General features: G+C 35.6%; 2 protein-coding genes and 2 long non-coding RNA genes across 6 annotated transcripts; 1 reads left to right on the top strand and 3 right to left on the bottom strand.

Moving 5' to 3' along the window:
* Positions 1 to 1,169: 1,169 nt before the first annotated feature.
* On the top strand, positions 1,170 to 17,688 carry LOC122567831 (kinesin-like protein Klp98A). Of its 2 annotated transcripts, XM_043726890.1 has the most exons (16): positions 1,206 to 1,604; positions 2,107 to 2,176; positions 5,156 to 5,266; positions 6,102 to 6,218; positions 6,776 to 7,021; positions 7,119 to 7,291; positions 7,779 to 8,184; positions 8,272 to 8,556; positions 8,682 to 9,095; positions 9,313 to 9,510; positions 11,197 to 11,319; positions 11,607 to 11,708; positions 12,140 to 12,277; positions 12,354 to 13,397; positions 13,518 to 13,787; positions 15,880 to 17,047. In XM_043726890.1, exons 1-16 carry the CDS (start codon positions 1,558 to 1,560, stop codon positions 16,123 to 16,125), a joined length of 3,990 nt encoding a protein of 1,329 aa, XP_043582825.1. In that variant the 5' UTR covers positions 1,206 to 1,557; the 3' UTR covers positions 16,126 to 17,047. The 2 variants fall into 2 exon arrangements, with proteins under 2 accessions (XP_043582826.1, XP_043582825.1); XM_043726891.1 differs by lacking the exon at positions 11,197 to 11,319 and having other exon boundaries at positions 1,170 to 1,604; positions 15,880 to 17,688.
* On the bottom strand, positions 6,231 to 7,891 carry LOC122567836. The gene is made up of 3 exons (XR_006316913.1): positions 7,769 to 7,891; positions 6,557 to 6,720; positions 6,231 to 6,383 (listed from the first exon to the last, which is right to left on the bottom strand). It is a non-coding gene; the product is annotated as an uncharacterized LOC122567836 (long non-coding RNA).
* Positions 11,123 to 12,453, bottom strand: LOC122567834. Its single transcript, XR_006316910.1, has 4 exons — positions 12,313 to 12,453; positions 12,133 to 12,245; positions 11,599 to 11,718; positions 11,123 to 11,327 (listed from the first exon to the last, which is right to left on the bottom strand). It is a non-coding gene; the product is annotated as an uncharacterized LOC122567834 (long non-coding RNA).
* A 109-nt stretch (positions 17,689 to 17,797) lies between the features above and the next one.
* LOC122567833 (presenilin-1) lies at positions 17,798 to 20,415 on the bottom strand. 2 transcript variants are annotated; one of them, XM_043726896.1, is made up of 7 exons: positions 19,973 to 20,415; positions 19,619 to 19,869; positions 19,330 to 19,539; positions 19,043 to 19,263; positions 18,677 to 18,964; positions 18,364 to 18,608; positions 17,798 to 18,293 (listed from the first exon to the last, which is right to left on the bottom strand). In XM_043726896.1, exons 1-7 carry the CDS (start codon positions 20,105 to 20,107, stop codon positions 18,138 to 18,140), a joined length of 1,506 nt encoding a protein of 501 aa, XP_043582831.1. In that variant the 5' UTR covers positions 20,108 to 20,415; the 3' UTR covers positions 17,798 to 18,137. The 2 variants fall into 2 exon arrangements, with proteins under 2 accessions (XP_043582831.1, XP_043582832.1); XM_043726897.1 differs by having other exon boundaries at positions 18,710 to 18,964.
* Between the last annotated feature and the right edge of the window lie 103 nt (positions 20,416 to 20,518).

The raw sequence follows: 20,518 nt of genomic DNA, 5'->3' as shown, positions 1-20,518 counted from the left end.
TAAGCCTAAATAAAGTTAGGTGTTTCTGCAGAATCAATTTTCATTCACGTTCAATTAATGCTTTTTTATGTATACAAATTATTACTAATTATTGTTTTTATCAATATCTACTAACTGTATATAGTTGTCTGAGATAAGTTTAAATATTCAAATTACATTAAAGAGGTTCATTTGAAGTATACTTCATATGTATATTTGCAATAATTTAGAAATGTCTTAATATTTATAAATGGAAGTGTTATGTATACTAATGTGTTAGCACGTTAGGTGTTCGTATTTTGAAATGAGACTGAGAAATTTAATGGCCAAACAAACCATTCTATGGTTAATTAGAAAAACATTACTGTATCCCTTTCGTTCAATGAACAAGTGTGAGATACAAATACATAAAATGAAGTTTCGAGATCCTAATGTCAATAGACTATTACATAAGATATAGATTATGGTTACAGTAATGCATGTTGTGATGAATGAAACACCTTAAAAAACTATACACATGCCGTTAGGATTTAGGAACAACGCATTTGTTCTTATCAGAACTATAGTTCGTTAGAACACGAATCAACAATAATCATTCAATAATCTTAAAGAAAACATCTTCAATACACAGAGCTATATAGATACGTAACACAAAGCTACTTGGATAGTTCGAAGAACCGGTGGGAATAGAAACAGTCAATTAACGAGGCAAGATCTTGGAGACCTACGCGTCACTGCTATGTATATATTATATACAATAATATACACGTACGTTGAAGTATTTTCAAGGAACACTAGCGCCGCCTATGGCATATTTACTATTTACAATCGTGGGAAGTGGGCAGGTGCCTACAGTATCCTACTCTTGTCCTGAATCTGTGCCCACCGATGATGTGTAATCTCCAGCTGGATAATAAAAAGACATGAATTCTCTGTATAACCGCCGTTACGCGCTTAAAGAAACCGCAAAAGCGTTTGATTTAGCTCTCTCTATTTGCTGCGTGGGTGGCTCGCCTTCTCCGTTCACTCTCCACCACTGGCTTCTACCATACCGATCCCATACTGACGTCACATTCCATAGAAGGGAAATATAAAACCTGTTCGACCGTCTCTCTTTCTTTCTCTACAGTTTCGTATTTCTGATTCACTTTATCTTCCTTCGTATTATCTTGTTCTCTTTCCCTCTTCTGTCTCTTTTCTGTTTACGTTTCCGCCTGCATTTTTCCATCCGCGCCGTCACGAATAACGAGCAAATGTGCGGTTCACTTGAAATTAGGGATCCCCAATGTACACGCGCATGCGCAGGAACGCAACTTTTTGTCTCGGCTTAACAGCGGCTTGCCAGCCAGTCGTCCGCCTGTGGAGACCGTGTTGAGGATGATGTTATTCATTGCGTGTGAGGGTCGACGACGACGACGACGTTTCGTAGTACGGCGGCACCCGTCGACGATGTCTTGTCTACGTAGCACCGCGAAATACTTCATTTTCGCGTAACGCGAGTTGAGAAAACGTAGAAGTGACGAAATATACCGCGCAACACCAACATCTCTTGACAAAATCCATGCGTTTCTTATAGCTATGGCTTCAGTGAAGGTAGCCGTGAGAGTTCGTCCCTTTAACAAAAGGTGCGTGCAACTAGTGATAACCTGTGTTTAACGTGTGTTTTATATGTTTTCATTGTTATGTGTTTGATATACGAGCTGTACGTTTTCTAGTACGGATACATTCTTCGTCATGAATTTTATTCAATGCCTGTTTTTAAGATCTCAATTTTTACAATTGATCAAGCAGCGAGTCAAGGCCTGCTATTTATGATTTAGACGACAAAGTCCTCCCAAAAGATGTTTTTGCGATACAATTCGGGAGCGTTCGACCTTCGAACGTAACGCGTTCCATGGGACGATCAATCATATGGTTTCGATCGACCCACGGTGCGACTGACGACTGGGCGACAAGATTCTGCCACCTGCTGTCATTCCCTCTAATGTTATTGTTATCCAAATGTTTTTCCCTATCGACTATCTTTTCTTTTCTTTTCGCGTTATATTATTTGTAGGAACATTAATGAAAATATCAAGTGCTTAGTTTTATGGATAAAGATGTGAATCTGTCAAATTTGTATTCCAGGGAGTTGGCGATGAACGCAAAAATGATTGTACAAATGGATGGCAGAAAAACAAGGATTTTCAACACTAAGGTATTTCCTAGCATTTAAAAAAATTAGTTGTAAAAAATATTAGGAATCTCTTATTAAGGTTATTCTTGCTGCGATCTTCAAATTATTTTCAACTATTTGTGGTTATGTCATTCTTCAAAAATGTCTGAAGACTGATTCCTAATTTTATGCCAAAGTTTTCTTAAAACGACACAAATTCTTTTAAAATAAAGATCGTAGTAAGGTTAACACACCAGACTAGGACTACAAATGACTAAAGTATGAAATTTATTTCCTCCATTTATTTACTCCAAAAATATAATGTTGTAGCTTTATAGAATTTCTATAAGAAATTGAAAAGTTGGTCATTTTACATGTTCCAGCATTGTATGTTATATACGTTCTTATGCAGTTTCCATGTATAATCCACAACAAGCGACTCCTGTTGCAGTTCCTTAAGCCAATCCTTATGCAGTTCGTCCTTAATGATCGCACGGGCGAACTTTCTAAAAAGATTTCTAGACTGTAGAGCGATTTTTTTTGCGTCCCGAACTACCGTTGACCGCCACGCCGTTAAAACGCTCGGAGCTCGAATCGTGTCATAATTTCTGGTCGACCGAACCTCGGCTATTGACCCATTAACGTCACAATGACCGCGACATATATTGTTCGTAGACGTGCAGAATTTTTTTTACCATACGGAGACTATTTGTTATTCTAACATTACATCATTGATATCCACGCTTGCCAAGCGAAATCTTTGGCCGAGCTAGTGAGAGCAAGATAGCGAACGGCACGTCATCTGATCGGAGAAAGTGCGAAAATCGTTGCTGGACCAATCCCGGACCACTCGGTTTCCGTCCCACGACACTAACCACAAAACTAACCAATTATATCGCGATTAAGAATTAACAGCTACCAAATCTATCAAAATCACAAATTATAGGTTTTTGGAATTATTGAAAATATGTAATGTGTATTTTGACAAAATTAATATTAACTTTCATCGGGATGAAAATTTGATTCTTGTTTCTATCAAAATATTATAATTATAATAATATTTATGTATGTAGTATCATATAATATTTAAAATTAAAGTCTGATATATATTTCTATATAGAGTTAACAGACGTTGCGCGTAAGTGAACTTTTGTCCGTCTCTGTATGACCAATATATAGGTCTTAGAGCTAATTATATCGTCCTCATTAATGCTTTGGGGTAAATTTGGTTCGTGTACGATATTAATAGAAATTTCTATTTTGTTCACTTGTTATGAGTAGGTCGTAAATGTTTGTACAAATTTACATTAATATGAATACAAATATGAAGAAATGAAACCTACGCAAAGATTTATTTTGTCCATTAACTTTTATGTGTATTATATGCATTTTACGCTTTTAAGTTTTCCATAAATGTCTAACTATCCATCTAGTCATGAATCTGTAGTTTCTGATTCCTTTTTCTCTCTGGAATGACTCAATGTTAAAAATACGAGTTTTATATTTTCCTACAATTCCTTTTATCGCTCCAGGATCACTCCTGTACCTTGTTACAAAAGGAAATAACTTTTACGTAATTTATGACTACCGCTTACCTTTATCTCATGTTAATTATCATAAAACAGATTTCCCGTTTTATCGGTGATAATGTTACAAGACAGGTTTATGAAAATCTAGCGCATGCAACATTATGGCGATCATGACGCATTTTATGGCGCCCGTAACGCTGTTGGCTATAGGTATATGTATGTTGTTAATTGAAACAAACAGTTAAATAAATAAAATTCTTCTTTATAAGAATAATTTTAAATACGCTAGCGAATCCACGTTCCAAGAATTTAAAACATTATATATATATCAGCCGATTCATTTTAACAAATAGATTACGAAAATACCACAATTATTTTGCTGAAAATTATTATTATTATTATTTTAGTGAAATATTATGGTAGATACTTACTATATCTTCGCATTGTACTAGATTTTTGAACAATGGCTGACATATTCATTGTATTTTATCCAATAAAAGATCACATTTATTTTTTGTATAATCTTCCTTTAGTTAAAATATAAATAAAGTACATATATTTTATAACATTACATTTTATAATTTATAATAACATTATAAAGTATAATTGTATTATAAAATAGAATAACATATAATGTCCTTTGTTAGGAATATTTCTAATTTGATTTTCTATCTAAAATACTGAAACAAAGAACAATGAATTCACAAAGTGTAACGAAATCGATGACCTCAACAAGTCGAACGTGATGATTCAAACGTTTAAACGTTTCCTCAAGGACGAACTTCAAATTTCTTACGGCATCGAGCGTGTTGATCACGATCCTAGAACGATAATAATAACCCCTCTCACCTTTAGCACTTTTTTGTCTATCGCAGGTTTCACGATGGACAAACATAAAAGAGTTTTATTTTTTAATTGCTTGCTATTCGCTTTGTGTTGCATAATGTACGGAGTGCCTCTTGATAGTATACGATTATGGTTATGTGGGATGCAGCCTTACGAATGCACGTGATATAACAGCTTGCTGTTTGCCAGCCACTCGTGAATGATGCGCTTCTTCGGTATCAATCATCGTACAGGCTTTTGACCCGTGTCAATCTATCCAGTATTCCTTTTCTTTAATATGACCAATCAATTATAATCCAATATTAAATCCAATTATAAAGAAATAGTTCACACGAGACACGTGAAAATCTTTATCTTCAGAAATTGTTGGGAACTTTGAAAAATTTATTTGACCTATCTTTTTCAATAAAAATGACTAAACATTAAGGTCATTGAACCACAGACGAGGTACAGAAACTGTGCCTTGAACTTTATATTTTAATCTTAAAGGCAAGTCTATGATGCATACAGATCGATCAATAAAAGGAGTTTTAGTTTGTTAATGAAGGGTCCAATGGATTTGGTCTAATGGATCTGAATCGATGAAGACATTTCTTTTTATAAAATGGAATAATTATCGACTTTATTACTTTATTGTTATTTCCAGACACCGGGTAGCTGCAGAGAAATTGATAGAGAGAAATATAAAGACTTTACGTTTGATCACTCTTACTGGTCCTGCGACGCAAACGATGACAACTACGCATCCCAGGAAGAGGTATATATTACTTGGTTTTTTCAAAGCGTGTCATCAATCTATCAATTCGAAATTAATAATACATAGCACGATACAGATTAAATAAATCATTGAATCCAACGATGCGTTAGAAATAGAGGAAATACTTTTTCTTACATTATGTGTGTTCATTTGAATATACGAGCCATTAATTATTATGAACAATCTGTTAAGTAATTTTTTATTTCATTTGTCATGAGAATTAAATTATTTTTAATTAAATAAGCTCGTTCTCTTTGGAGTTAAGTTTGTTCTCAATAAAAAATTATCGCCATCGATTGAGTCACATCGGGCAATATCCCACATTGGGCAATGTTTTGACGGTGAGCCACGATCAGAATTAAAATAGAAGACCGGCATGCGTGCACCGGTATAGCAACCATTGTCGTAAGAGAATAGATTCTAATTAAAGACTTCACGTTTTTTTCAAAATTTTAGGAATCATGTCTAAATAATTAGAAATTATTTTGTCACCGTGATAAGTCTGACTTGTCTTTTATCGCTTGTGTAATAAATAATGATACATCGTGTAAGTAAAAAAAAATATTTCGCTTTTATCATTTGTAGGATTAATCAAAACACGCGTATTTGTTTAATAGTTATCGACCATCTTGATTCCTCTGGTGACCCGTTAAAACTTTTTCAAGTAAATCACTATCAAAATTCCCCTATCAATGCGTACAGTTAAATACACATAAGGCGTGTCTGATGCTATTTTTAAATTCGATAAGAAGCACTTATTTTCATTTACCAAACGTTGATGCTTGTTAGTTACTATCATATCAAAAACAGATAGCTGATCCTTTTTCTATTTTAGGTTTTTTATGATCTTGGTACGGACGTAATAGAAAGTGCCTTCGAGGGCTACAATGCCTGCGTCTTTGCCTACGGCCAAACAGGGTCTGGAAAGACCTTTACCATGATGGGCACACCGGTAATATTTTAATCGTTTAGTTTGCCAGCGTGATCATTTCACCTTTATCCTTTTATAAAAGATTACTCTTCTTTGATCTTCTACAATATTCCATTTTGCTCAGTAAATTTTATCCTTATGTTTGATATCCGGGCGTCCTAGATTCAGCGTAATATTTGAGTAATTCTGAAAATTTAGTTTGGTATCTGGATAATTCCCTAATATTAGTTTGATGTTTGAATAATTCCGTAAAATTATTATTGAATGTAATTCCCTAATTGTTTTAAGCATTTAGTCCATTTTTTATAAAATTTTATCCATAGAGAAAAAAAATCGTAGAAATACAAAAGTTACCATACTTTTAATGAATTTAATACGCTCCGATGCTTCTAGATCGCTCGATCACGTAGTTCGCTTATCATCAATGCAGAAATCTATTACGTTATTGCGAAACATTGGTTCGTACTTTCACTGGCCAGTTGATTTCTATGATTTTTCTTCGCCTTGTACTGTATTTCTTTACCTAGAAAAGAATCCTTAACTTTAACATCTAATAATTTTATCATTTTCAATTTCAGGAAGCTCAAGGACTGATACCACGGATTTGTAAGACGCTGTTTGCCAGAATGGCAGCTGGTAAAGAGAGCGGAGCGTCATATAGAACTGAAGTATCATTCTTGGAGATACACAACGAAAGAGTGAGGGATCTATTGAGACTGGACCAGTCACAGTCTCATTCTCTTCGAGTGCGAGAACATCCTAAAAGAGGGCCTTATGTCCAAGACCTGTCGAGCCACCTTGTCTATGATTATTCAGACATTCAGGTAAATGAACCCGTTCTCGCTTCCTGCTCGTTCCGCACTCACAACACACTTGTGGGAGAGGTAGTTTTAAAATAAAGAGTTGTTCCCGCGCTTGTAGGAATGCATGGTCAGAGGTAATACACATCGAACTACGGCAAGCACAAATATGAACGACGTGAGCAGCCGGAGTCACGCGATTTTTACGATCACATTCGTGCAAGCTGGACTATCCGAAGGCAATATGCCGTCAGAAACCGTTTCGAAGGTGCATCTTGTCGACTTGGCTGGAAGGTAACCGAGACGTGTATCTTGAGGATAATTTTTGTTTTTGGAATCATCGGACTAACACGCGAGATGTGAGCAGAAAGTTCGTACAAAACATTACTGAGTTTTTAATACTTCTTTTCCTTTTACTTCCTATTGTAATTGAAACTTGATAAACGATTGGAGATTTCATAAAAATGATTTTTATTGGAATAGGAGAAGCCTTGCTTATAGAATGTATAAATGTAATAACGAATTAAAGAATATCTTGTGAAGAGATCTTACCGAATAAAGGAATACCAACATTGAAGCCAAGGTTTCGCACTTGGTAATATCTTGAGTAATTCTCTTACAAATCTCTGTGTAATGTACTTTAAGTTGAATGAAGTAATTATATACTTTGAACCTTTTGCTCACATTCTTAAAATCATTAAGAAATATAGATATCTAAGATAAATGTAAGGTAGATGTAAGCAAAAGTTGAGTTCACATTTGTTTACCTACGTTTGTTTAGCGAACGTGCAAATGCAACGGGTGCGACAGGCCAGCGACTAAAAGAAGGTGCGCATATAAATAAGTCACTGGTAACATTAGGTTCTGTGATATCGGCGCTCTCGGAAGTTAGTTCCACAAGCGACACGTCTTCCTCTTCTAAGCGTGGTGTCTTCATACCCTATCGAGATAGTGTACTGACGTGGTTATTAAAGGACTCGCTTGGAGGTAACTCGAAGACGATTATGATAGCCACTATTAGTCCGGCCGATTGTAATTACGGCGAGACCCTCAGTACGCTCAGGTACGCTAACCGAGCGAAAAATATTATTAATAAACCCACTATTAACGAAGATCCGAACGTGAAATTGATCAGGGAACTCAGAGAAGAGATACAAAAATTGAAGTCTCTTATTGGGAAGGATATGGTAAGTCTTAAAAAAGATATACACTTTCTCCTTTACCAATTAAGAAAAAATTCGATTAAAAAGTGAAATCTTACCTGTTCATTGCAGAGCGTTGAAAGGCCACCGCAAGTATTGTTAGCTCAGATTCATGAGAAACAGGAGCAAGAGAAAGTATTGACGGAAGAATGGACGGAAAAGTGGCGAGAAACGCAGCAGATTCTCCAAGAGCAGAAAGCGTTAGGTCTTCGAAAAAGCGGCGTTGGTGTAGTTCTAGATTCAGAGATGCCACATTTAGTGGGTATCGATGATGACCTTCTTAGCACTGGTGTTACACTTTATCATCTGAAAGAGGGTAGAACGTTAGTGGGAACGGAAGAAGCACCAACCACACAGGTAATCATTTCATTTATTTATCCCAATAAAAATTGAGATTTGTTGAATCTGAATACTAGTTAAACTACCGGAATATATATACACATATTTTATGCATTATATAATATGTGCTACTTAATAAATAGGATATTGTATTGACTGGTGCGGATGTCGAGCCAGAACACTGTGTGGTGGAGCTAGACAGTGGGGTTGCAACTCTTCATCCCCTTTCTCCTCACTGCTGGATCAACACCGCTCAAGTAGATAAGCCAACGCGGCTGTCACAAGGCTGTATTATTCTTCTTGGCCGGAACAATATGTTCCGATATAACGATCCAGCTGAAGCGGCGAAACTAAGAAAGGAAGGTGGAACGAGTAACGGTAATTTACAATCCACGGTCGTCAATCTTTCAAGATTGTCTCTCTTGAGTTGGAGTGTCTCGGATTTGCATGCTTCGTCCTCTAGCGATAACCTTTTAAATTCGAGCGAAGATCTTCGAACGCTTGAAGAACTGGAACAACAAAAAGCAGCCCTTATCAAAGAAAAAGAAGACTTCAAGGTTCGTGAATTAACTAATTAACTTTATACGATATTAGTTTTTATGCCAATTAAATCCATTATAGTTTATTACTATAATTAATAATTTAATAATCATAGAATATTATTTCTAGTACTCTAGTTATATTATTATTGATATCCTACACATAAAATTTAAATTAGTGCAAATGCTTTGAGCTAAAATAAATAATAAAAAATTTTCATTTTAATTTGCATAGAGGGAGCAGGAAGAACGAGAAGAAAGGTGGGCCGCGAGAAGAGAGGCTCTAGAAGGAGCGCAGCGCGAATTGGAACGTGAATGGGGTGCCCAATGGAAAGAATGGGCTGACGCCATAGCGGCTCTGGAATCTCGGCAACGCGAGTTACGCACGAGACGTCACATCCTGGAGCAAGAGCGACGGGACGAAATGACGCAAGTAAGTGACTCGGATTCGCCGTCTCCAGATCCGAACGTAATCTCGATCATCTATCAATTCTTCCTCGTCCTTATTGCTCTCTGTGTTCTTATTTGCTTGTCTGGCAACATCATCATCAACTCGCACATTTGCCCGTTAAACATGTGACCCCAGAAAATGTGTGTAGTAGTATTAGGGAACATATTCTCGTTAAATCACGTTTATGTTCTTCATCAAGTGTTCACAAGTGTACTTGAATATCAAATGGTGTTCAGGTGTAGAAAGAATGAGCTATATCATCAACATTGACGATGATCACATTTTTTCACTTTAATTTAACTGTAGATATAGAAATCTATTAAAAAAAAAAAAGCTTAAGGTGCTTCAAAACAACGATCAGCGTCTATATCAGGATTTTCTCCTGAATTGTAATATAATGTAATTAATGTACAATTACATTGTTAACGGGACAATATTTGTCCGATATTATATAATTTAATCGTTTTTTTTATGTATAAAAGAAATGTTTCCTATTCTTTTTGTATAATACTTGTCCGTCTTTACGTAGGTTCTATTACGGGTTTTTAATACGAATCGCGCCTAATATCACGCAGACTATAATGTTAACGCTTATTTTTTTAATGGCGAAAATTAGATAGAGAAGCTTAAATGACGATAAGCTGTTTGAACACGATAAAAAAGTGCCAGTGTTGACAAGATTTTGCCGGACAAATATGGCATTCCGTGGAATGTTATACGTTAAGTATCTTGTAGACGACTATTACAATGAACAGAGTAAAAGAAAAAAAAAAGAACTGTTATGTACATATCTGGGCTTGTCTTTTGTAGAAACGTCTGTATATATGGGTTTGTTATGCGAGAAAGAAAAAAGAACTGTTTATTATATACATACATATATATAATATATATATATATATATACGAATACTGTTGATTAATAAATTTTTCTTACAAAAATTGGCCTTCGATCTTCCACGATATGATATTTTGCACGCACACTTCTACTATCTATATTCTATCTTTCATATATATTCTATTAAGCATTATATGTATACACAGTCGAGAGAATTAACGCTCCCGATTAACAAACCCAGTGTATCTTGTTAATAATTTTGTTGGGATACGTCCGCACGTACACTTTGTCCAGTGCTGATGTGGGATTTAAAGACCTAACTAACCGAATTTTATAAGGTAATGTATTTATCGCGATTATCTCATCGTTTCTGTTTTCTTCTTCTTTTACCATTAATTTTTTTCTTTTTCATTAATTGGATCTTTCAATAAATCTCGTATGAACTGACCTCTGCAATAACGTCACGTAGCCCCGTATTATCATTGATGCATAAACAGATGGCATGCTTTTGTTTTTATTTTTATCCATTCTACATCGTTCTTCTCTCGTAACCGATAGCAGAGTATCTGTGTACATGGTGACTTGTAAAACTATCATTTTTCGTTATTATCACTTCAAATGTAAGTTTAAAAGTTTATTTTTCGTTTAAACGTACAATTAGAAGAATATTTATATATATATATAAATATATATATATATATATAATAAAAAATGGAATTAATGGGAATTAAATAAAAGGAAAGGAAGAAAAAGAATGGAACTCGCATCTAAACTATATTTTTTTCAGTTATCTTTTTTGTTAATGCATCGATATCTGTGTGTGTGTGGTACTAGGTAGAAAATTTATGTAGGGAAGTTGCCTCTCTGCGCACGACATTGCAGTCCAAGCATCGTCAGTTTCAAGAGTTCATGAGCAATCACGAACGCGTTCAAAGATTTCATCAATGGTGGGAGAAGGTAAGAGTCTAGACAGAAAAGAAAAAATCGCTATAACATGCGGCACATATAGTCTGTATTTTGATGGCACGAATTATTGAAATAAAGGGGAGAAAAAAATTTTTTTTAAATGTAATCGCATGTAACATATATGACCCTGCATCTTGTCTTTATTTATTTTTCTTTTTTTTTTATTATTGCTTTGTTAATTATCTTTTTATTCCTTTATTAATAATACTCTAATGAAGTATTAACGTAGGAACGAAGGTTCGCAGTTTTTCAGTTCAGAAAAAAATGTACCATTTCAGACGGACGACGGTGCTGGTAGCGATGGCAGCTTGCCAGAATCCTGGTCGAGCTTGAACGATGATAAATGCGTTGACGCGGTGAGAGAGCTTGTTAATCATCATGTAAGTGATTCTAAAACCATCCTTTCTCAAGTTTAACTATAATCTTAATGACTAGATTAATTCTAGGAACTAGGTCAAGCCATAACTCCTTTTTTAAGCAAGGACCTCATGTTTTTGTGAACTACATCTCTTTAATTATGATTTAGTCTTTTGTTTATATTTACTTAGCCACTAGACTGTGCATATTTATGCAAATTCGTATCTTTATGAACACAGTTAAAAAAAATTAAACATATATGGAAACATGTTTCATCTACTAAATATATGCATTCTATGTATCTTTATATCATTAAATTTTGTATATATGAATTTAATAAGAAAAATATGGTTCATAGAAAAATCAAAAACAAGAATTAGCTAGTTCCTATAATCAAGAGAACATTATAAAAGAATCAAGAAATAAAATTCAACTTTAAAAATCTACCTTCCAGAAGAAAGAATTGGCTGTGTTGGAGACTGAGCTACAGAACAAGGTGAAATCCCTTAATGAGCACCAGAGCAAGGTAGACAAGATGGAAGAGGAATTGATGGAGATAGCTAAAAAGCAAAAGCATATGTTTAATCTCGAGGTTAGGATACTGTTTACAACTAGAAGTTAACTTACTTTTCTTATTCCGATTAAATATTAAATATATATGTTTCTAGTTTCAAGAAGAAGGAAACACAGAGAAGAAGTTGTTGCTGGCGAAGCGGAGCCAGGAACAGTTGCAGGAGATCCTGAGAAGAAAACAAAGTCTTTCATTAAACTTGAAGCGTGCGTTGCCTGCTTCACCAGGTGATTGTTCCTTGAGCGGCGACGAAATTCTTCACAATGGAGATATTGAATCGTTGCAGGGATGCAATAGAAAACTTCAGATAGCTTCTGCCTTGAGTCTACTGCCACAAAATATTCCAAGTTCTATAGACACAGCGGATACTTTTCATACAGCTGCTGCTGACTCGCCTGAACCTAGAATGCTGTTTGAAAATTCGGAAACAAAAGAATCTCAGACATTACCAAGTGATAAACAAAGAGAACCTAACAAGCAGCAGAAATCTTCCCCAGAAGTCCACTTAGAGAATGATAGAGCTAAATTGTGTGAAGTTGAAAGCAGAAGTTTGTTGAACTTAAATAGAAAGTCTTCAATAGATACGATCATCAAGTCAGAAAAGTGCAATGGCAGCATTAACAGTGAGAAAACAGAATCAAAGTCTCCAACGAATTCTATTACGGAGGAGGATATTCCTGAAGATTCGCTGGAGTCACCTGTGCAGCAGAATCCAGCGATGAAACGATTGAACCAAAGAATCGCTCGTCAACGAATGATGGTGATGAGGTGCCTAGAGGCCAGCACACCCTCGAAAGAAGATCTAAATAGACAAATTTCGATCTTACAAGATCTTCAAAAGCAGCAAATTGAATTAGAAGTATCGCTTTTAGAAGACGAACGAAAGAATCTCAAACAACAAACACAATGTGATGATAGATTGGCAGTTGGTGATGCGAATGATCCTGCACAAACAGTAGAAACAATGTCGTGCCGTGATGTAGAGTCCACGACTAGCTCAGCCACGTTGCTGGCCGTGGCCACAACGCGATCTCCAATTCTCAGGAACCACAGGCCTAATATCAATGGCGAGGAGAACTTGTCAGAATCGGTAGCGCCTCGAATATCAGCGGGAAGAGGATATTCAACAGTATATTTAACGGTAATTTATAATATGCATGATGTAATATAAATTGGAAGACAAAAATTATCTTCCAATAATGAAAGATGATTTTGATGAAATATGAAGATCATTTGTTATGATATCTGGCCTTTGTTTTAGAGTCAAAATCGAGGTGATCGTTTGAGTAGTCCATATTCCCTGACAATCACGAGGTCTTTGCCATCTTTGATAGCAAATGACGCCGACTACGACAGTGTGATTAACATGATCGTTAGTATACCTTCCTACGTGATACGCGGAGCTGGCACGTCCAGTCACTATGAATACGAGGTACGCGTAGTAGCGCAGGACGATAGCTGGACGCTTTTACGTAGATACAGAAGATTTCGAGAATTGTATATTTCTATGAGACAAAAGTATGGTAGCAAGGTGAGTAAGATCTTTTTATTCGTTTTATTTATTTTCTGTATATTTGAAATTTGTTAACATTAAATAATTATAATTGATAAAATTTTCTCAAAATTTTATTCTCAAATAACATATTAATATATTTTTATTTTTATTCGGCTTTGAACGAACTTTCGGTTTTATATCTCTTTTACCTATTTCGCTTCTTATATATCTACCTCCCCTCTTATCCACTCTATTATATTGCACTTCCTTAATTATTCTGTCTCTAAAAACTATGGCAACTTTTGGGCTTTTACCTCTTTGCTGTGCTTGCTTATTGTCGGTCCTCCCCGTCTTGTATTGCCTTCTTTCCTTTTACATAGTCTGCATCTTTTTTCTCCCTCTTCTTTCCAGTATTCCCTTGCTTTGGTCTCGTTTCCATATCTGAATCTTGCTAATATTTTTCTAAGTATTTTAGTAACTCTTCTTTGGCGATTTTTCTGCAATGTATGTTATATTTGGATTCCCTTATTCTTTTCCCCCTCTCTTCTGCTTCTCTCTTTCTTCTTTCTTCTAAAATTTGGTCTACTGTCATCCTTTCTTGCTCTTCTCTTGCTTCCATCTGTTATCCCTCCATTTCTCACCTCTTCTAGTCCCTTCTTTCTCTTTCCTTTATGCACTTCTTTACTAGTTTCTTTTTTGATTCTATGGCTTTCCCTTCATATCTTGCTGCTCTTCTTCAAATAGTAATATGGTATAAGGTATATATAGGTATATATATATATATATATAAGGTATATAGTAGTAAGGTGTAATAGTTGTGGGTGATAGTGCTACTGTTGGTGTAGATTGCTGGGAGGTACTGCTGCTTTTTCTTCTCATTTAAGAATCGTGGAAAGAAAAATCGGATTACGGGAGCCGGGATTTGAAAACCCGGTTCCCGAACGTTCGTAACCAAAGGCGCTAACCTTTGCGCTGTCGTCGTTCGACGATAGTTGCTGTCAAGTGCCGTTTATCAGTGATAACGGTTCTTCCTTGTGTTGTGCATATGGTCGTATGACCTCGCTCGTAAGGCGTCGGCCGCTTGTTGTTAAACCCGTGCAGATTTTGCGCGAAGTCTTCGATGTGGCGGTGGATCTGTCAGTACGGTGCGGGCGTTTTAACGTACGGTCGTAGGCCTCCGTTCTTCTTTAGTATGACGTGCAGAGGTGATATGCCCATGGACTTTGCGTTGGCTGCGCCACTCCTGGCTCGGTCATCGTCTCGTATCCTGTCACCTGCTTGCGTCGATCAGAGGTGAGGCGTCAAGTTTCGCTGAAGACGGAAGAGCCGTTTCGTGTTCGTCGTAGCGGTAGATCCAGTTTCCACAGTCTTAGATTCGCAGTGATGAAGTCTCGGTAGCGTTATCACGGTCACCTCTTTTCGCTGTCGATCACGTCGGCATCATCAATTTGAGAGGTATGATAGTTGTGCGTGATAGTGCTAGTGCTGGTGTAGATAGCGCTGGTAGGTACTGCTCCTTTTTCTTCTCATTTAAGAATCGTAAAAAGAAAAATCGGACTACGGATGCCGGGATTTGAAAACTCGGGTCCTAAACGTTCGTGAGCAAAGGCGCTAACCACTGCGCTGCCGTCGTCCTGTGATAGTTGCTTTTGAGTGCCGCCACAAATATAATACCTATGGTCATCAAAACTTTTACAATTGAGGTGCGATAACAGTCGTGATAGGTGGTGCTGCTGTATAGGCCGAGATGGGTAGGTCTCGTTGAGAGATACTGCTGTTATTGTATAGGATTTTGTGTCTTCGTCCGGGTTGCCTTCTTCTCAGTTAAGAATCGTGGAAGAAAAATCGAGCTGCGGGTGCCGGTATTTGAACCGGGGTCCTGAACGTTCGTAACCAATAACACTAACCACTGTTCTATCGTCGTCCAGTCATAGTTTGCTGTCGAGTGCCGCTACACAATTAATTTTAATATCCAAAAATCCTATTTCTCACGAATTTAATTATAGTCCTTTTATATTATTATAATATGTATTATAGCCGTTTGCAAAAGATTAAAAATATTAGAAATATGGGAAGAAGGAACTTTTATCAATTTTTTGATAGTTTTATATACTTCAATTATATACAGGTAGCGGCAATACGCTTCCCACCTCGACAAGTTTTTCCAAGGTATGAAGTTGTGGCACGGCAACGTAGAAAACGACTAGAGGAATATTTACGACGGTTGATTCAAGTCTGCTCAGAATTGCCGCACTGTGAACCTCTCTACAAGTACAACGGCAACTTAAGTAACATAGATAAGCAATCGTTGCTGGAATTTAGTTCGTTCTTCAGACGTGGAACGTTCGAAAGCAGCAAATACGGAACAAGTTAAACAATTAAAGAAAAAAGACCACACGCGATTCTCCGAAAATAGAAGAATGAACAAATTCGAGTGGACGCATAATAGATATTTATAATTCGTTACGTATTTTTTATATCGATGAACTGGAGAAAAGTTGAAGTGGGAAAAATATTAGCAAAGTATAGTTACCACTCTTTGCAATGATTATTATGTATTTGCCAAAATACGTTTCCAAAAGTTTATTGTTTATAAGACTGATATATATATCGTATATTTAATATTCGTTTTGTTCTTAGCATTAGTAAAAGAAAAAAGATATTGTGAAATTTCTATTTAACGGGAAACGAAGATCTGATGTGTCTCGAAGCTATTCTCGAGACGAGATTTTAACTATTCTCTGTTACGGGTTACGAATATTTTCCTAATGTTTTTCTCCCGTTAAAATTTTTGCAATTTTCCAAGTGTACCTTTCTTCTTTCTCGAACGACATTGTTGATTTCATTGAATCTAAAATCGCGTCTATCACTAGTAAAATGTATAGCTAGTACCAGTATTGTTACAAGATACGCACGATATAAAGGATAATTTGCTGTGCGCACAACCACGGTGACCATGATCGAGCGTTTATACTCGTGATAATAATTAGATTTCATAAATGATCGCGTTTATTTTTTCGTCGAACAGCGTCTTTTACACATCGTCGGGACTGAAAATTTACTGGATCTTAAAAGAAGCAAAAAAAAAAAAGAAAATAAGAAGAAAAAAATAAAAAAATATCGAACTTCCTCTTAATAGGTAGTTATAAACTTACTGAATTATAATTTTACGAAGTGCAAATGATATCATATCGCTGTTGAAGTTCTTCCGGTTTCGGGAATTTATATATAATATATATTGTATATGTATACACTGCGTTTCGCGGAAAAGTTTGTAAAGAAAAAAGAAAAAGAAACAGCGATGTTAAAGTTGACTTGAAATCGTTATGCAATGCTTATGGCAATGAGAGAATTGTTAGTAAATGCTAACTTTGATATTATCGATTATTCTCGGCAAAATGTTTATCCGCTATATTTATAAAACTGCTTCTCGATGAAAGGAAAGAAAGAAAATATATACGCTTTTCAAGCCCAAGAATTCTCTATTATTATAATAATAAAGAAAAAAATCGCATCTCTCCATTACATGGCCAGATCATTTTGCCTTGAATTCTCTAATAAGTAAAAAGAATGTTATTAATGAAGCTTATACTTAAACCCTTGTTGTTTAGTATCGAATGAAACTTATAGCAATACGTATTGTCATTGAAGTGGATAATCAAGTTCGTGACTGATGAGCGATACGTATTCCATGGCTGTGTATAAACGGACTTTAAACCCCGAGGAATTGTCCTGGACGGCTAGTGGTACTAGTAATTTGTAGCCGCGAGGTCTGTACATTTAGCAAATTATTTAGACAAACATACCTCATGTTTCATACAGTTTCCGAGAAAAAGCATGGAGAAAAAAAACCATCATCAACCGCTTTTTTATACTCGATCTATGCGATCTATGTTCTCTAAATGTAAAGACACACAATAAATTTGTCATAGCTCAATCATTTCTAATTAATAACCTTATAACCTATAAAATAGAAAAATAATCTACAAATTGTAATAAAAAACATGAAAAACCGTTAAGGGCTTTAAATGTGTTTTAAGATAAAGTCAGATAAATACAATCATTATTTATTATTTTTGTTACTTGTTTTACAAATGTAAATTTATATTTTGAGCATTTTCTGAGACACTAGATTTCTATCCGATGTGATTGTTCAACGAATACTTATTATTAAAAAATACTGGTTCATCCAGTTTCTTATAATGTACATTTTCATCTTGATTTGTACCATGTCATGAGACGATTAATATATCCGTGGTATAAGTTTGTAAATGACAAATTACGAACGTCAAATTTAAACGAAATACAAAAGCTAAACGATCAATATATGAATAGGCACTATCCTTTTGTAATAAATTATGAATATTATGCTTATCATACCTACAGTTAAATGAACACTTGCTCGCTCGCTAAATTATCCGCAAACGGCGCAACAATTACCCTTGTGGCGAAATAAAATGTTAAACCGAACGTAACAGAGATTGGTAATGCGGGCAATGCCTTCTTGAATATAGCCAGTAACAATAGCGTCAAGCAAAGCCCCTGGAAATAAAAATGTTCGCAATAAAACTTTTACTATTTTAATATAAAATATAAATTACAAAACACGTACAATAAGAATAGCAACGAAACAAGCCAACGTGGTGTTCCAATCGCCATAACTGGAAGCTTTCCCAACTAAAACACTGTAGAATATAAAATCACCAAGACCTAATTTCACACCTCGTTCTTCTTCGGTAATTGCAATTTGCTGCCCTTGTGATTCACGCGCAACGCGATTATCTTGTTGCCTTGATCTTTCTGTTAGGGATAAAGTGTTTTCACGTACTTCTTGCGCTCGCCTCGCTCCTCGATCACCTGATAATAAAATATTACATCAAGTTACAATAACTGAATAGGTAATACACTAGTAGTTTATTTGCTACCATGTGTATCTATCCATTCAGGAGTAAACCCACTCTCTTCTGCATCTCCCGATGCAGGATTGTTTTGATTATCTGCTTGATCACGCATTGTATATGTCGTGCTGTCACCAGTAGCATTGTCGCTGGTAGTCATCGTTGCGGTTTGTACATAACCAGCGTAAGTCATCGTGGCTGTGTACATAATTGTAGAAGAATAAATCAATGCAGGAAAAATAGACTCATTTCGCTCTTGTGCGGTCTCAACAAGTATTCTTAGAGGTCCTTTTGGTGTTAACACAGCAATTAAATCTGGATGGAAAATTATAAAAACATACGTGTATTTCATATGCAATGCGTTTGTACTTTTTAATAACAAATCTATTTTACCCCAAATGCTGATAACACCTAGTACAACCCATGCTGTCCATTCTGGCAAATATTTGATAAAAACAAGCGCCATTAGAGCAGAGATAAAAATAAGATATGCTTGCTGTAATTGCAAGGGACCTTGCCAATGTATACATATCATTCCAACTACTCCAAAATTCCACAGAACTAAGCCTAATGTAAACAAATCCATTGGAATGTTGTATGCTTTTAATACTTGCCTACAAAAGACATTTTTTAAAAATGTTAAGACCACAAAAAGTAGTTAGTAAAATGACAATACTCACTCGCAATATAACATGGAAAACATAGATAACAACAATAAGGAACTTATTATCAACCATCCATGGATTACTTTGTAAAATTTGTATTTGTATAGGACAATAAGTATCACAGTCATAAATACAATGACACTCATGAGTATCAAAGAGTTAGCAACTGCTTGCCAAGCCTTGGTACTTGTGTCAGCACTGTCTTCATGAAACGGAGTGTATACTCTAAAAGCAATAATACAATCATAAAACACAACTATCATCTTATACAAACAATATACAAAAGACTTCAAAGTATACTTACAAATACATTCCTTTGGTTGTATAGAAGTTTATAGAGCTAATTGTGGCAACTACAACTAACATACAAAGGGATACAGGCACAAATAATTTAATGACATGTGCTGCTCCATACTTTAATTCCTCTTCCTCTTCATCTCTATAATTTCTAGATCTACCCTGGCCACTATTGCCTGAAGTACCTCTCCTACCTGAACTTGCATTATTTGATATACCTGGTGTCTGAACATGGACTTCAGGAATACCATTTTCAACCTATAATTCGTACATATCATACAATATATATTTTTTGAGTTCTTTTAAGTTATCTATGTAGATAACTCAACCTGTATAAGTACCACAGAATAAAATAAAATACCTCTTCGTTACTAATACGAGAACGCCTTTTTCGACCAGTGACCAAGCCCAAATCGTCCGTGCGAGATTCCGCGACGTGACCGTCCATTAGGCTTGTATATTCGTCCGCCGAGTCGTAAATATCACTCTCAGACATTCATCAACGCTTATAGTTATGGACAAATTGACATAAGTACCTTTGACAGCTTCACATACGCTTTTTTTTATACTTCCGCACTTAGTTTAAGTCTCGTCACACAGTAGCGATTACGACTACATTCGAAAAATTTCGCCGATATAAAAATACTTAACTAATATTTATGCATCTCGAGGATTATTCACGGGACTTTATTATCGGAAAGCACAAAGATAATTTTTGATTACTTAAAAATGAACGACTTCAATAATTTTTCACTTTATAAATAAACCCTACACCTGATGGCAGCCATTTTACGAAATGATTCACTAATTGCCCTCTATTGTCAAGCATTTGGAACTAAAAAGAGCGTAGTTACAAAATTTAAATTCTTTCTTAACTTCAAATTTGATATCACTAAAAATTAAATTG

This window comes from Bombus pyrosoma, linkage group LG5, assembly GCF_014825855.1.
Source record: "Bombus pyrosoma isolate SC7728 linkage group LG5, ASM1482585v1, whole genome shotgun sequence".
Classification (NCBI taxonomy): domain Eukaryota; kingdom Metazoa; phylum Arthropoda; class Insecta; order Hymenoptera; family Apidae; genus Bombus; species Bombus pyrosoma.
This window is presented reverse-complemented; position numbering and strand designations above follow the sequence as displayed.

Coding starts and splice junctions, on each gene's coding strand:
- LOC122567833 (XM_043726896.1), bottom strand. CDS start 20,107: ATGTCTGAGAGTGATATTTACGACTCGGCGGACGAATATACAAGCCTA. Junction 19,870..19,972: donor CTCGTATTAGTAACGAAGAG/GTATTTTATTTT, acceptor TACGAATTATAG/GTTGAAAATGGTATTCCTGA. Junction 19,264..19,329: donor TTTTCCATGTTATATTGCGA/GTGAGTATTGTC, acceptor TGTCTTTTGTAG/GCAAGTATTAAAAGCATACA.
- LOC122567831 (XM_043726890.1), top strand. CDS start 1,558: ATGGCTTCAGTGAAGGTAGCCGTGAGAGTTCGTCCCTTTAACAAAAG. Junction 6,219..6,775: donor TTACCATGATGGGCACACCG/GTAATATTTTAA, acceptor TTTCAATTTCAG/GAAGCTCAAGGACTGATACC. Junction 9,511..11,196: donor GACGGGACGAAATGACGCAA/GTAAGTGACTCG, acceptor GTGTGGTACTAG/GTAGAAAATTTATGTAGGGA.